Source organism: Lepus europaeus, chromosome 13 (assembly GCF_033115175.1).
Source record: "Lepus europaeus isolate LE1 chromosome 13, mLepTim1.pri, whole genome shotgun sequence".
Lineage (NCBI taxonomy): Eukaryota > Metazoa > Chordata > Mammalia > Lagomorpha > Leporidae > Lepus > Lepus europaeus.
Genome location: NC_084839.1, coordinates 158,691 through 174,697, shown reverse-complemented (window position 1 = coordinate 174,697; position 16,007 = coordinate 158,691). Strand labels below are relative to the sequence as shown.

General features: G+C 54.2%; 2 protein-coding genes across 3 annotated transcripts in view; one reads left to right on the top strand and one right to left on the bottom strand.

Moving 5' to 3' along the window:
- On the bottom strand, positions 1–11,893 carry ACP1 (acid phosphatase 1). 2 transcript variants are annotated; one of them, XM_062208897.1, is made up of 6 exons: positions 11,788–11,893; positions 6,984–7,057; positions 6,788–6,901; positions 2,432–2,493; positions 343–448; positions 1–205 (listed from the first exon to the last, which is right to left on the bottom strand). In XM_062208897.1, exons 1-6 carry the CDS (start codon positions 11,888–11,890, stop codon positions 128–130), a joined length of 537 nt encoding a protein of 178 aa, XP_062064881.1. In that variant the 5' UTR covers positions 11,891–11,893; the 3' UTR covers positions 1–127. The 2 variants fall into 2 exon arrangements, with proteins under 2 accessions (XP_062064881.1, XP_062064882.1); XM_062208898.1 differs by lacking the exon at positions 6,788–6,901 and adding an exon at positions 6,634–6,747.
- Positions 11,894–12,071: 178 nt separating this feature from the next.
- The window catches only part of SH3YL1 (SH3 and SYLF domain containing 1), a 39,431-nt gene continuing 35,495 nt past the window's right edge, over positions 12,072–16,007 (top strand). Inside the window, exon 1 of the mRNA XM_062208896.1 lies at positions 12,072–12,394. Within this exon, the coding sequence (XP_062064880.1) occupies position 12,394 (1 nt within the window). The 5' untranslated portion in view covers positions 12,072–12,393. The remainder of the gene's footprint in view (positions 12,395–16,007) is intronic.

Here is a 16,007-nt window from a genome sequence, read left to right as displayed (position 1 = left end):
AAGGCTTAAGATTTTTATTTCTTATTCTGCATGTACAACTGATTTCCATCAACAATTATTTTTTAAGATAAACAGTCAACGGAAGACACACGTGAGGCCCGGGGAACATTCCGGCAGCTGAGATGCCCTAGTGGGCTTTCTCCAGGAAGGCCCTGCAGCACCGCACACACTGCTGGTATACAGCCTCGAAGTCTGCGTCGTTCCCCTGAAATGACAGCGAGAAGAGAAGATAGCAACCTGATGGCAAGTGTCCCCAGGAGGACCTGGGTCTGCCTCTTAATCCGGCAGAACAAGACTGGGCTCTGGCCAGCTTTACATCGGCCACAGGTGAGCTGTACTTACATAATAGGGATCTTCAATAATGAGTTGTTTTTGTGGATCATAGCTCCCAAGTAGTTCAATTTTAGCTTTGCAGTTTTTAACTTGATTACTTTTTCTATTCAAATCTCTGTAAAATTGAAACATGCACTTAGTTTTCTGATCTGTGGTTTCAAGTTAAACAGGGACATCTGCTCAGGGTTTATGAGACATCCATATCAAAACCCAGCAAAAGTGACCTGATTTGAAATGAAACAGAATACGCAGCAGATCTGCCCGACCCTCCCTGCAGCTGTGTGTCACAGCTCTGTCTCCTGGACAAGACAGCCTGCAACCACAGCGTCATCCACTGCTTTGTTACACAAAATAGCATCTTCAACTCAGACAGTAATTATGATTTCTCCCGTGAAACACATTTTCAGACAATCAAAGAGATATTGTTTTAGAGACAAAACGAAGGTGACAAGAAGGAACTCAAAGAACCACGAGACCACGTCCCAGACAGAGAGCTGCGAGCCCCATGCTGGGAACCTGGCAGTGGGCGTCACAGCCCATCTCACTGCGCAGGCTGTTCCTCTCTTTATTTCTCAAGCCTCTGCCCTTCAGCTCTCACTGCTGTGCAAGGAGGATACACTCAGCTATGCTACGTACCGGTCATCCCCCTGGCTGAATACAGTGTTTACATGTGGGAGAGCAACAGCCAGGAATGCCCATCACATGAGGGTTCACGGCTCAGAGGTCAGGCGGGGGCCCTCAAGGTGTAACACACTGGCCGCGGCTGCCGGTAGCAGTCTCCATAAAGAAGTGGGTCTATCTAGACCACAACAGGCATGAGACATCGGGAAGAGCATGTATGAACACTGGGTCTGCTCCACACACGTGGGAGGCTGCAGACCTGTGCCAGTCAAAGCAGTCTTCTAATAAGATCATTTTTATAATACCTGTAAGTTACAGTGTAAGTGAAAAATGAGGGCAAAACAAACTGAAAAGCCAAAATGGAAAACTATCTATTTTAATGAAGGTCTTTTTTTAAAAAAGATTTTATTTATTTATTTGACAGGTAGAATTACAGATAGTGAGAAGGAGAGACAGAGAGAAAGGTCTTCCCTCCATTGGTTCACCCCCCAGATGGCCGCTACGGCGCTGCGCTGATCTGAAGCCAGGAGCCAGGTGCTTCCTCCTGGTCTCCCATGCGGGTGCAGGGCCCAAGCACTTGGGCCATCCTTCACTGCCTTCTGGGGCCACAGCAGAGAGCTGGACTGGAAGAGGAGCAGTCAGGACAGAACTGGCGTCCATATGGGATGCTAGCACCACAGGCAGAGGATTAACCTAGTGCGCCATGGTGCCGGCCCCATGAAGGTCTTAATTAATGAAAAGTATAAAACTATTATACCACATCTGTTTGTTCCTACAAAACAATTAAAAGCACAATTTCTCTTCATCAAAAACATGGGATATGGGTTGAAAGAAGACACAATGAGTTGCTGAAGCAGAGTGGGGGCAGCAGCACCCAGGGCGGGGACTCCTCAGAGCCCAGGCTTCCATCTCCCACATCCACCGGCTTTGTGAACCTGGGGAAGTAACCTAACCGTGCTGTCCCCCAGCGTCCTTTCTGATAAGACGGGCAACAGATGAAGCTACGGAAGTGCTCTGGCACACAGGGTACAGAACCGCCAGCCCAGGGTGAGTCACTGTCACCCAACACCTCGGTCCGTCAGTCTTAGTTTTTTAAATCAATTACAAACTTACAAACAGGCTTACTTTGCGGGGAGGGCAATTGTTACAGGGGAGTAAGATGAGAAACAGTGAACTAGCATCCTGCCCCTGAGTCATCCCAGCGGTCACAAGTCCCTCCCCACAAAACCACGCATCACGGCCACGCCGGGCCACGAGCATCAGGCCCGTCCTATCTAAGGCACATCTTCTGGAAAATCTGCCCAAGCTGCAACTTGAGATGACACTATTGAGTTTCTTGTGATGCCAAATGGATTAATCTGTATATTATGACCATCACTACTAAAATGTTCAGATGATAAAAAAGTCACCTTGGACACAAACAACCTGACCTGTTACTGAACTGAGAGCTGAACAAAAGTACTCTTCAAGTGATTACCTCAGGTTGCTTTCATCCATACATAGTATGTAGTCAAAGGTGGCAAAGTCTTCCTTGGTGACCTGGAATTGAACAAGAAGTGAGAATGCAGTGTAGCCTGGGGGAGGAGCCTTCTGGGACACACACCCCCCCTGTGGTACCCATGTCTGAGGGATGTGATCAATCACACGCAGGGCGCTTTCTTGAGACACAGTCACCCCGCCTCGCAGACTTCCACACGCCTATGCCTGAGGTGACACGGGCTGCTAGAGAGGCCTCCGCATGTCCTGCCACCCTGGCCACAGGGCAAGGGGGCCCTAAGGCAGCAGCAGGAGACCTCCCTCCAGTCCCCCAACCAGCCTCTGGCTCTGGCCCCTGGCTGAGAAGCTGCGACCACGCCCCTTGGGGGCCTGACACTGCTAATAAGCTCAGAATTACTGCGTGCCTGGCCCATGAGAAGCAAGTAGGTGGTAAGAAGGAAGGAGCACAAACAAAGGTGGCGATGGTTTCTTCTGCGGGAAGGCCCTGCACGCTGTTGGCAGCCCAGTGGACACTACCGTGTGGCTGGACGCAGGGACACACATGACAGCCCCGGCTCTCCCCGTGCTTCCGTGCCTTTTCACCACAGCTGTTTAATAATTACAGAAGACCTTACCTTGTGAACATCCCCAAAGCACTTACTGCAAAACATACTGCAACAACTGTGACGTGAAATATATTATTTCTCCAAATTACTCATGTGAAAAATGCCCCACAATTTAATACTGAACACTGTCTTTTAGACTGTACCTGTCCTAATAAAAGAAATACTCAGTTAATGTACTAAGTAAAATCATACTTGATTTTTATTTATTTACTTTTTTAAACAATTTGGAAGATTTCCTTCTTTTATTTGTTTTTAATTGTTACTGTATTTATTTGCAAGGCACAGAGAGAGGAGAGAGAGCACTCTCCCTTGGTTCAGTGCCCAGATGCCTACAGTAGCTGGGGCTGGGCAGGATGAAGCCTGGCACTCCCTTTAGTCCTCCTACATGGCTGGCAGGGCCAAGCACCAACCCTCCGCGGCTGGATCCAGGGTGCACACTAGCAGGAAGCTGCAGTCAGGAGCAGAGCCAGGACTCGAGCCCAGACCCTCTGATGTGGAATGCAGGAGTTGTCCACTGTGCCACACACCTGCCCCCATGCACGACTTTCAGACGTTAAAACAGGAACCACATCACTCAGACTGCACAGAGAATGCACAGTGCAGGGCCTCTGGGGGCAGCTATAACTGGAATGAGCTGTGGCAAACCAACCCACTACCAAAAACAACGAGTAAATCCCTACAGAAAAGCTAAACACCTCTTCACAGTCACGCCAGCAGGGCCCTCAAACCCTACAGCAGCAGCAGCCTTTCGACTCCCCAGAATGATGCAGCCCCACCTCCAAACAGCGTGTTTACAGAAGTGAAAACTACTATTTATCATAGTTACTAACAGTAAAAAAATTTTAGAACATAACCATTCACGTAAAATTAATACAAATGCACTGTTATCATGATTGTAACTCTGTAAACTACTGCACTCTCCCAACCCAGTTCTGCGGTGTGGACAGGAAGCACAGGAGTGGACCCGCGGTGTGGAGGCAGCGCTCCCAGACTTTGCAGGTGACTGAATACTCTGCTCTGACACCTCAGAGAGCCACAGCTTCCTAACAGGTGAATCCAGAACCAATCCCTGACTTTCCATTTGCATCCACGGCCAGTCCCTCGGGTGGCTCTCTCACGAGGCACAGGGCTCCCTTGACCACACTTTGAGAACCACAGCTGAGACTCAGGGACAGGAGACATCTGATTCTCACAATGGAGGTGGGACCCAGGACAACCCCACACACACAGTGACCTGGACCCACAGTCAGTGTGCCAAGGCTGAGGAGCCCTGTGCCATGGGCTAGGAAAACTGGCAGAACACAGCAGCCCCGTCTGCAGTGCCGTTGGGACACAGGTGGCGCTGGTGGGACAGCCTGCTGAGGGAGGAGACCCCAGAACAAGAGGAGGCTGACATCACTCAGGGCGTGTGTGTGGCACCGCTCAGGTGAGCTCAGACTCAGTGACAAGCAAACACCTCAAGCTCTTCAAGGGACACAGGGGCAGGCGGGCGCAGCCCGAGTCTCAAGTCAGCTAGGCCACTCACCCTCCTAGCCTGCCCTAAGCTGTCTCCACACAAACCTCAACCAAAATTCCACAACTTCTCCCCAAGCTTTCAATAAAACAAAGAGAAAAGAACAGAACAGCAAAGCAGACTCACAAATGCATCAGATATTTGCTATTGGACTTCATTTAAAATGATGCTGGGTGTGAGCCCCACAGAACTTGGGCATGGCCGCAGCAGCTGTAGCCCCAAGCCAGAACAACCCAATGGGTCAGTGAGCAGCGACAGCACCACCAGGATGAGCTGTCCCAACAGGAGACCCTTGGAAGCGGGAGGAGCTGGTGGGAAATGCGCATGCTGGGGTCCACTCCATGACTGGAGAGAATGAGTCTGGTGACTGGACAAGGGGGAGTGGCTGCCAGGGGCCAGGGCTGCACTCACAATCTGAACACCACCAGCAAAAGGACATCTAGACAAACAAACTGCACAAACTGACAGTAAAAGGCCTCATGTGGCAACAAGTGGTGAAGCACACCTCACTAGCACTGTAAAATTAAGAAGAAAAAAAATTGTTGAGGAAATTTTCTTAAAAGCAACAAGGAAGGGAAAAATATGAAACTAGCTTCTGTGGAAATACTTGTACTTAAAAAAACTGTTTTTGAAACCAACTTTCTAGTTTTGCTTTTTAAAGACATACGTATTTAAAATATTTTATTTGCTGGGGCCGGAGCTGCGGCGCAGCAGGTTAACACCCTGGCCTGAAGCGCCGGCATGCCATATGGGCGCCAGTTCTAGTCCTGGCTGCTCCACTTCCGATCCAGCTCTCTGCTATGGCCTGGGATAGCAATGGAAGATGGCCCAAGTCCTTGGGCCCCTGCACCCGCGTGGGAGACCTGGAAGAAGCTCCTGGCTCCTGGCTCTGGATCGGTGCAGTTCCAGCCATTGCGGCCAACTGGAGAGTGAACCAGTGGATGGAAGACCTCTCTCTCTCTCTCTGCCTCTCCTCTCTCTGTGTAACTCTAACTCTCAAGTAAAAAAATAAATAAATCTTAAAAAGAAATAAATATTTTATTTGCATCCATTTTTATTATACAATCAGTGTATGAAAAATAATCCAACCTTAAAAACAGAGAGCATGAAAACACAACTGCTCCCAGCTCCACAAGCCTACTCAAACCTAACTGAATCTGGGCATCAGGGTCTGAACAGGTACGCAGAGGCCTGAGGACAGAAAAGTGTGTGGGGCTGGTGCCATGGCTCACTTGGCTAATCCTCCGCCTGGGTGCCGGAATCCCATATGGGCTCCAGGTTCTAGTCCCGGTTGCCCCTCTTCCAGTCCAGCTCTCTGCTGTGGCCCGGGAGGGCAGTGGAGGATGGCCCAAATGCTTGGGCCCCTGCACCTGCATGGGGAGACCAGGAAGAAGCACCTGGCTCCTGGCTTCGTATCGGCTTAGTTCCGGTTGTAGCGGCCACTTGGGGGGTGAGCCAACGGAAGGAAGACCTTTCTCTCTGTCTCTCCTTCTCACTGTAACTCTACCTGTCAAATAAATAAATAAAACAGCTTAAAAAAAAAAAAAAAAGTGTGTGATCCTCTGCCAGGCTGCCTGAGAAAGTATCTGATTTAAGTAAAAACTGTTGTCTGATTTGCATGATAAACACAGGGCCACCTCCCTGGAGAGTGGACAGCTTGGCCACGACTTGGCTGGACTTCAAACCTGAGTCTGGCATGAGGGCCTGGACTTGGACGCCCATCTATCAGCGTCACCCTATTTCTCAGGCACTATGCAGTTCTGTACATTATATAACTTGATTCTGGCAAAAACTCTGTAACAGAAGCAGAACAGTCCCTGTGGCTTGCGTGCGAAACAGAATGGGGATCATGACTCCGGTGGCTCCTGGCCATCCTCATCAGTAACGTGAACTTTCACACACACATTAACAAATAAAATCCAAGATTATACAAGTCTTCCAGAACCATGCACCAGAAGTGAAACAAAATGGGCAACCACCGCCAATCCGAGTGTGGTCAGGCCTCTCAGGTCTGCCCAAGGCATGGGACCCTACACATCAGAAATCAAACAAGAGCTCGTCTACCTGGCGTGCCCTATGGGCTGTGCCAATGCCGTGATTTCTCAGGCAGCTCACGGCTCTGGGGTCCGGGGACCGGCCCACGTTCCAGTCGGAAACAGCGCCGCTGTCAATGCCCCACTGAAACAGAAAACACAAGTCTTCAAGTCAAGTACAGTACCTGCCGGGCCACGTGGCTCATGGGCACGCCATGCCTCCGCATGCACTCCTGCCCGCGGTAGTCGGGGGGGTTTCCTATCTCATAGGTGGATGTGGCCGCACTGTCTATCCTCCACTGCGGTAGAAAAGAGAGACATGTTTTCGCAGTTTCCTGCCTGGAGGTACTGGGGCTGTCTCCCGACACTGATGGTACTCACATTGTCTGAAACGTTCTGATCAGTCACGAGTTTTCTGAAAACTGCTTCTGCAATGGGTGACCGGCAAATGTTACCTTAAAAAGGAGAGACACAGAGAGAAGGTTAGGCCCGGAAAGTAGCCTTCAGGCCCAGCTAGAGGGGCAAATGCCCTGACACGCCCTGACACACGGCAGCCACCTCCCACCGTGGGGGCAGAAGTCAGAGCCAACCTGCGTGCTGGGCACAGATGCCAAATGTCCCAGAGCTCAAGGCAGAAGTGACTTCAGAACAATTTTAACTAAAACCATTGTTTTTTAGGTTGCTATTAATGACAGAGTGTGTCACGCAATCAGTGAAGCTGTTCCGAGGAGTTCATTTTGCAATGAAATGCAATAGAATTATTTGCATTTTCAAATGTGTCACACATAATAAGGATGACTACTGTTTCATACAATACACAATTAAGCTGATGTATTTAGGCAGACAGAGTTTCATCACAAACTCCAAGTGAGCGGTCACATGCACCAAGAGGACGAGAACAGGACTCAGCCAGCACCAAGGACATCAGCCCCGTGGTCAGGGGTTCCCAGGACCCCCCCGCCCCAGAGCAGCTGGCTACTGGGCCTGGTGATTCTCTAGAATGACTCCCAGAACTCAGCACAGCACTGCACTCACAAGCACGGTTTCAGTATAACAGACACACACACACACTCACTCTCTCTCTCTCTCTCTCTCTCATACACACACACACACACACACACACATGAGAACCAGCCAAAGAGACCCACAGTGTATATTCTGGAAGGGTTCCAGATGTGACCCCTCTGCCTCACATCACTGGGATACAATGGCAGACACAATGCCAATTGTGCTCGGTTCTGTGGGTTAATTATGTTGAGTGCTGGGCTGGGTCACCCACCATGACCCCCATCCCAAGGCCTTGTGTTAGCACAAACAGCGAAGGTGCTAAGGGCCACAGAGATCCTCTCACCACTCCTAGAAAATTCTAGGAACTTTAGGGTTTGCTCCCAGGAGCCAGTCAGTGGCTGAGTCCCTTCCTACACAGGGAAAACACAAAGGGCCAGTCTCCTTCCGACATGCACCACCGTGCCACATACCAGGGAGATGCAGTTAGCTATAATCAGAACGAGGTGAAGATCAGAGCGATGTTTACAGGAAGAAGAGAAAAATCTCAATGGAAAAAAGGACCGAGTTTCAGGCACAGGAAGCAGCAGGAGTGCTGCCCTGCCACCCAGGGGCTGGAACACCACAAGCTGATGCAGCACTGCCAAAGCGCCAAGAAACCAAACACTTTGGGGAAGAGGTCGACGTGCTCCCACCAGGAGCCACACTGTGCCAGAAAGGTGTTTAAGAGACGCTTTCCATACAGGATGTTCCAGAAACATGAGGAGAGGACAAGACTGAAGGCAGAGAGCATCCAGGAAGAGCATGGAGCAGAGGGAAGCTGCATGAGGCAGAAGTGGGCGCTGCCCCTCACCTGTCCTGAGGGTCTCCACCTGCAAGGCAAGTCAGGTCAACAAGAGAAGAGACACAAGATCCAGAGGCCCAGGAAAGCTGTGCCTCAGTGCTACTGCTCCTGCCCCAATGGTGCAGCTGGGGCAACAGGCCCAGCGGGCCCTGGCCTCTCAGCACAGCCCTCCCTCCTGGTACGGGCAGACTCCTCTGCAATGAGTGGGCGTTCAGGCTGTCCCTTGCTCTGAGGGACAGGAGGGCAGGAGAGGGTCAGATGCCGCTGCTGAAACTACACAGCAGCCTTCAGCTCCAAGCACTCAGCATCAAGGAGGTGGCAAGAGAAAATGGAGGAAAGAAGAGAGCAGCTGTTCGAGCTGATGACGCTGGGGCCCAACTCTACTCTTTGTTAATATCAGAATCGTCTGGTTTCTGACGAACATGGTAATGGAGACTCTCCTAAAACAACTGGGAACCAGTTCACTGCCTGCACTGGACCACACACAGCCTGTGGCCTGCACAAGTGTAAGCCATGAGCAGGAACAGGGAAGTCGCCTTGAAAGCCCCCTAGGCTCCTTTGTGCTCTGAGACTTTCCCCCTCCATTCTGAATTTTTGTTTGGTTTTTAAAACAGGTATTGTCATCAACACTTTATGTATTTATTTCAAAGGCAGAGACAGAGGGGTGCGTGCGTCCCAAGCAGCATCTTAACTCCTGAGCCAAACACTTGCCCCAGTGAGCACCATCACTAAGACGTGACTGTTCTACTCAGCATACCCGGGGAATACTTTTAATAGCCGAATGCTCTACTCCAAATTAAGACACCTGTTAGCATTTCGGAACTCTAGAAGTAATAATAGATGCCTAGTATATTAGTATCTAAGGAAACAAGAACAACCCCCTCACTACAAAATCATCATCTACTTTGTTCTACAACAATACAAGAGCCTGGGCTGACAGCGAGAAGACATGCAACAGTGTACATTTTTTAACAATTGTGCCCCAGGGGTGGGCACTGTGCAGTGGATTAAGCTGCAACCTGGGATGGCCACATCCCATTCGAGGGGGAGAGGGTGGGGATCAAATCCCGCCTCTGCTCCAGTCCAGCTTCCTGCTAATGCATCTGGAGACAGCAGTGCTGGCTCCAGTGCTTGGGCCCTGCCAACCACATGGGAGACCTGGATGGAGTTCCTGGCCCCTAGCTTCAGCCTGGCCCAGCCCTAGATGTTACCAGTGTCTGAGGAGTGCAGCAGCAGATGGAAGATTCTGTCCATCTGTCACCCCGCATTTTAAATAAAAATGAATGAACTTACAAAAATTTAACTTGCCCTCTGGATTTCAAACATTCACAACACCAAATTAATGTGTCAGTCAAACTGGAGCACCGGGTCATTAGTAAAACACAGAACTTTGGGCGTTACTCAAGGAACAAGCCCTGAAAACTTCAAACATCACCATTATCTCCACCAAACACCCGGCAGGGCCTGGCCAAATGCCTTCCCCAGGAGGTCCCGTTTCACAGAAGCAGGAAGCAGGCTCAACTCTCAAAAGGGCCAAAGAAATGCTTAGCAGAGATGGGACTTTTCCATCTCAGTCACACAGACCCTATGTCCTGTGGACGGACCACCACGTCCAACGGCACCTGCCCCCTCTGTCTCCCACCCAGCCTCTCCTGCAGTCTACTCGCAACACAGCAGCTGCTCCAGTCCCTCCAGCCCCTTCTCACTCACGGCCTCCCAAGGGCAGCACCCACCACCTTTGTGCATCAGCTACAGAGCTAAGGCAAACTTTCACATTTTCAAATCGCTCCTGAAACCTTGAAAATAGAATGATATCTTGTGAAATGTGAAAAGCACAGGACTCTAATTCTCTGATCTGTAAACAAAGTTCTATTGAAACAGAGTCCCAGAGGGCCCACAGGTGCAGCCTCACTCTTGGTGCTCCCCAGGACACGCAGACTCAACAGAAGACAACTCAGGCCTCTGGGAGGAAGATGTGCAGGAAGACCTCACAGGAAGTGAATTCCACTTAGAGGGGTGGGGCTAAGTACTGGAATGGGAAAGCTGAAAGTCACTGTGAGAGGTAGGTACCCGAAGGGTTAACGTGGGGCTGGGGACCAAGCTTACAGACCTACAGGACTGAGTTCTACCTGGCTCAGTTTTGTTGTTGCTGATTTCAGATTTATCTATTTGAAAGGCAAAGTGACAGAGACAGACATTCCCCAGGCCACCAGGACAGCGACGGTTGGGCCAGACTGGAGCCAGGAACTCCATCTGGGTCTCCCAGAGGAACTCAAGGACTTGAGCCATCATTCGCTGGTTTCCAGGTGCAGGAGCATTAGCAGGGAGCCGAGTCAGGAGCAGAGTGACCAGGACTGGAACTGGCACTCCCGTGTGGGATGTGCACCCCTTCCTGGTCAGCTTCTACAACCAGGAAACCCAGAACCAACCGCAGCCAGCACTCCAGCTTCCATCAGCTGCGCCCGCTGGGAAGCACGGGCCAGGGACAGCAGCCGGCAAACCGCGAGACCCCTGAGCCGACCTATCCTGCAGCAGGCCTGAGCTCACCAAGGGACAGCGCTGGGAAGAGGGAAGGACCCGGGCTCGTGGAGGCAGTGCCGCAGACCCTGGAGCGCGGGCGCACAGGCCTGTGCAGAGCTATGGGGCCAAGGTGAGATGCGTGGACACCCGCAGAGGACAGCAGGGGCAGCTGAGAAGGAGTCCCTTCCCCATGGCTTTGACGCAGGCTGTCCCAGGCCGCAGTCCCCTCCCTCACCGTGAGCCCCTCTGCTCATTCCACCATGGGAGACGACAGGGCCAAGACCCTGAGATAGCCCGGGAGGCCAGTGCAAGGTTCTCAGGTTCCGGCCATCTCCCTGCAGACCCACCACAGATCCCAGGCCGGCCCCACGGTTCCCTGGGAATCAGCAAGCGCTGCGGGGCTCCTGCTCTGCGCGCCGCAAACCGCGGTCCCGGGCGTCAGGGGCCGGCCTGCCGCGCATCCGACCGGCGTGCCCAGTCCCCGGGCTCTACAGCGAGTGCCCACGTATTCCACAGCCAGAGGGCGGACCGGGCAGGTGCGAGAGGACCCTCATGGAGACAGGGCCGGGCACGTGAGAGATGAGCCGCGTGGAGACAGGGCCGGGCAGGTGAGAGAACCCTCATGGAGACAGGGCCGGGCAGGTGCGAGGGGACCCGCACGGACAGCGGGCCGGGCAGGTGCGGGGGGACCCGCGTGGACGGCGGGCCAGGTAGGTGCGGGGGACCCGGCGAGTCCGATACAGCTCATGTCGACCCTCACGGCCTGCCCTCTCCTGCAGAACGTATCAGAGTAGGGTCAAGTCGGCGCCCTCTTACCCAGACACACAAACAGCACCGACTTGGACGCCGGCTCGGCCATCTTCCCGCGCGCGCAGAGGCGCCCACTGACGGCGTCGGTTCCGGCTCCAGCGCGGCGCATGCGCTTGCGAGCCCCGCCCCCCGCGCTTGCGTAGTTGGACGGCAGCGCCCCCTGGACGAGCCTGCGCAGTCGGCAGCACCGCGCCCGCGGGGCCGGGCCGGAGGCGGGGCCGTGAGTCACCTGGAGGAGAGGGCGGGGCCGCTGGGCGGGGCTCGAGACCCCCGGGGACGGGGGCGGAGCCAAGGCCGCGCTCACCTGAGCGGAGGGCGAGGCCGGCGGGGCCTGGGGCTCTTGCCCCGGGACCCGAGCCAGCGGAGGGCGGCGGAGCGATACCCTGGCCCCGGCGCGGCGCAGCACGAGCCGCAGCCCCCTGCGCTACTCGGTGGGGCTCCGCACTCCGCTGGCCGGGTCTTCCGTTTTCCGAAACCCTGTGGGTGGGCACCGGGCGCGCCGGGCAGAAGTGGGCGTGCACCTGCTTCTCACCTGTCCCAGGTGTGCTGGGCGGAGCCCGCGGAGCGCACCCTTCCTCTTCCTGCGCAGGGCGCGGCGGCGGTGCGGGCGCCAGTGAGTACGGGGCCGGGCAGCGCCGCGGGGGGCTGTGGGGGGCTGCGGGGGGCTCGCGGGAGGCCGGAGGGGGCCCCCGCCCCGGCTCTGCCGGTCCTTCGCCGGGCCCGTCTCCTCGGGCTCCCGCGGGGTCTTCCCCGGACGCTGCGGGACGGCCGGCCTCGCCGCGCGGTCGGTGTGGGGGGCGCGGCCGCCCCGGCGGCGGAGACGGGAGCTCCGGGCTGGAACAGCCGCGCCCCGCGCTCGAACCCTCAGCGCGGAGGCGGTCGGGGGCGGCCCGGCCCTCCTGCGGGTCTGGCGTGGAGGCGCGGCGCCGCCGGCGGAGGAGAGCCCCGGTGCCTCCGCGGACGCCGGCGCTGGTGGGGTTCAGAACTGTGTCGGCGGTCGCGCGTCCCGGCGCTGAGTTCGGGAGCCGCCTCGCCGGGAGCGAGGACGTCCGGAGAGGGCAGTCCGCGTGCGCCGGGCCGGGACCCAGCCGCCTGCGGCCTCGCTCGCGGGGTGGTCGGGGTTTTCCGCGCGGGGGCCCTGCCGAGTCCTGCTCCGAGGCGGGCGCTGCCCACCCTGCCCTGCGCCGCGGCCTCCCTGGAGCCCGGGGACGAGACGGGCCCGGGGAATGGCCTTCAGTGGTCAGCGTGGACTCAGGCCCGTCCGGGGAGGTCGCTGACCCGAGGCGGAGCGCCTCTCAGAGGCCTGGGCTCAGGGCAGGCCCACGGAAGACCAGGCTGGCTGCGCGCACCCTCAGGGGCCAGGGCGCGTGGCAAAGCCCCTCGGGTCGGGAGCGTTGTCCTGGCTGCCTGGACTCTAACCATCCTCCCCTGTGCCCTCAGCAGCTCTGCTCTCTCTGCCGTGGGTGATTTCGTCAGCTGTGTTGACCTCTATTTCTTGTGCGTGATAAACCTCAGTAATTTGACTAATACAGGTTAATCAGTGGAAATTAGCAAAACGGTTTCTGAACTTTGTCTTCTGTGGGTACTCCTGGAGTGACTTAGGGTCCAATGAGGAAAGCTGTGTCATGGATGAGCCTCCTGGGAGGGAAGCTTGGGGATCCCCTATCTGGGGCTGGACAGGCAGGGGCTTGGGTCTCCCCTTTGCTCCTGACCCCTGGAGGAAGGCTGCATGCAGGACTCTGGGTCAGCACTGGCCACCGACGACCCTGACCCTCAGTTTGTGGTCCTACAGCCAGGTGTAAAGTTATTTCCAAATCTTAAGTTCCTGACAAGTCTGGACATCCCGAAGTAAATCTCCCAGTATTCTATAAATCCTTAATTTAAAAAAAAGAGCTTAGTGTGGAAATGTTCAGATGTTTTCATTACTTTTTAAAGGAAGCTTTACACGTTTGCTTGACATTTGGCCCTTAGGGAAAAATCTCAAATACTCAAGAGAACTTGCTCAGCCTTGGATCGAGACTCAAGGCTCTGTGAGTATTCAGATGCTGGCCATGATTAAGAGTGTGAGCGTCCGTTCGTGATGATGTCATCCTGCCCTGACAGTGCAGCATCAGGGTCCTGGCCGGCCGCCCCACTCCCGTGCTGAGTATCAGGGAAACACTGGGCACCGTGCTTTCATGCTGAGGACAGGAATTGCGACTTCTAACTACATTTTTTATTTTTTAATTGTTAAGATTTTTTACTTTATGTACTTGAAAGGCAGCGTTAGTGAGAGAGGGAGAGATAGAAAGAGAGAGACCTTCCATCTGCTTGTTCACTCCCCAGATAGCCGCAATGGCCAGGGCTGGGCCAGTCCCAAGCCAGGGGCCTGGATGGCCTGGGGCCAAGAACTTGGGCCATCATCTCTGCTTTCCCAGGAAAAGTAGAGCAGCCAAGACTTGAAGCTGCGCCCCTCCATGTGTTAGATTTAATATTACCTTTGCATTACATAATGTTACATAAGCAGAGTTGAGAGCAGGCGGCTCCTTGTTTACACTTCCGTGCATACTAGCAGGAAGCTTGATCTGGAGTGGAATTGCCGGGACTAGAATCAGGCACTCCAATACGAGATGCAGGAATTCCAGGTGGGGATTTAACCACTGTGCCAAGCGTCAGCCCTGAATTGTTCTTATTTGTAGATGATTTTGTTCTGGCAGAGAAACTCAGTGTGTATAGCTGTGACTAGGCAGGATGACTTAAGGGAGAGTAACAGAATGTGGTGCTTCCTGTGGGGCAGTGGACACTGAAGATGTCCTCTCTGTGCCAGCCTTGTCGACTGTCCATCTGATTCCAAGTGCGGTAGCCTCCTTCCCGTGTTTACAAAGCCAGCTCTGACCTTCCGCTCAGGCAGGATGTTTGCAGTAGCAACTCCTGACTGTGGAATTTGCTAATTTGGATGGATACTGCTTGCTTGAGAGAGTTCAAAGCAGAAAGTCTCCTGAGGAATAGGATTTATGCATTGTTTACTCTGTCTCAGTTGCATGTGTCAGAAAATCTGGTCTGTGTTGGCTTTAGCAGAAGAGGTTTCACTGGCTTGTGTGAGTAAGGTCCGGGACTGCCTCTGACCTTGGCCGGGTTCTCTGTCCACCTCCCCACTGGCTCCCTGGCTTTGCTCTTAGACTGTGCCTGTGGGGACAGATCTGGAACCCACAGGGACCTGCCTTGGATAGGTGGGTTCTTCCAGCTCCCACACAAGTCCCTGGCTGTGGGCTGGGGTTGGGAAGCTCTCAGGGCACACAGACAGGCTCCCCTAGACTGCAGGCCTGGCGTACCTGCCCCACGGCAGGTGCCCGGGCCACAGCATCAGTGGGGCAGACCAGTCGTGCCTCTCCTGAAGTAGAGCGGCTTAGGCACTCAGCAACAGAAGAAACACATTGCCACTGTAGTTCACTGACCCAGCTCCGCAGAGGTGCGTAGGAAGTGCAGTGCTGGCCTGTCAGGCTTGAACAGCTCAAAGGGAGGAGCAGTGAGAGCACACAGGAAGCAGAAAGACGCACAGGTGTGCCAGAAATGTCAGAATTCTGCTGGCCACCCTCATTTTCAATCAAGCCTGAACCCCTCCCCTCTCCCTGTGTGCAGTTATGGGGGGGGGGGGGGAGGCAGGAGGAAGAGGCACCTGCTGTGTCCACACCACCCATTCACTTTGCTTGTCTTCAGTTACTTGCACTGAGAGAACCTTCTCAGGGCCCTGGTACGCAGCCTGGCAATGACTTCTGCAAGTGGGGCGTCTGCTTCCTGGGCCTTCTCTGCAGGGTAAACCCTAAGGCCAGGGGAGAACCTTCTTGCTCCCTGGTCTCCCTGCACTCAGCTCCTCCCCTGCCCCCCTAGTTCTGTGGTGCTGGTGGCTGCCCTGGGAAGGGCTGTGGTGGATACTGCACCCCCCACCTGCCCCTGGCTGCTCCCCGACCCCATGCTCTCTGTGGTTTCAGCAACAGGGAGCTTTGCTACGTCTTCCTCTAAACCATTGGATTTTCTTTGTGTCTCAGACATATTAGCAGGGAACTAGATTGGAAGTGGAGCAGCCAGGACATGAACCAGTGCCAGTATGGGATGCCCACTTCTCAGACTACAGCTTAACCCTCTACACCACAACACTGGCCCCAGTGGACATGTAGTCACACCCAGAGATTCTAAACATGGTAGTATTTTAGATTTATTATTTACTTATTTGACAGAGTGACAGAGAG

Excerpts from the sequence above, each read along its gene's own strand:
- ACP1 (XM_062208897.1), bottom strand. The coding sequence starts at position 11,890 with ATGCGCCGCGCTGGAGCCGGAACCGACGCCGTCAGTGGGCGCCTCTGC. Across the intron at positions 7,058-11,787 it reads GGTGCTGTTTGTGTGTCTGG|GTAACATTTGCCGGTCACCC; the intron begins GTAAGAGGGCGC and ends CTCCTTTTTAAG. Across the intron at positions 2,494-6,787 it reads TGAGCCACGTGGCCCGGCAG|GTCACCAAGGAAGACTTTGC; the intron begins GTACTGTACTTG and ends GTTCAATTCCAG.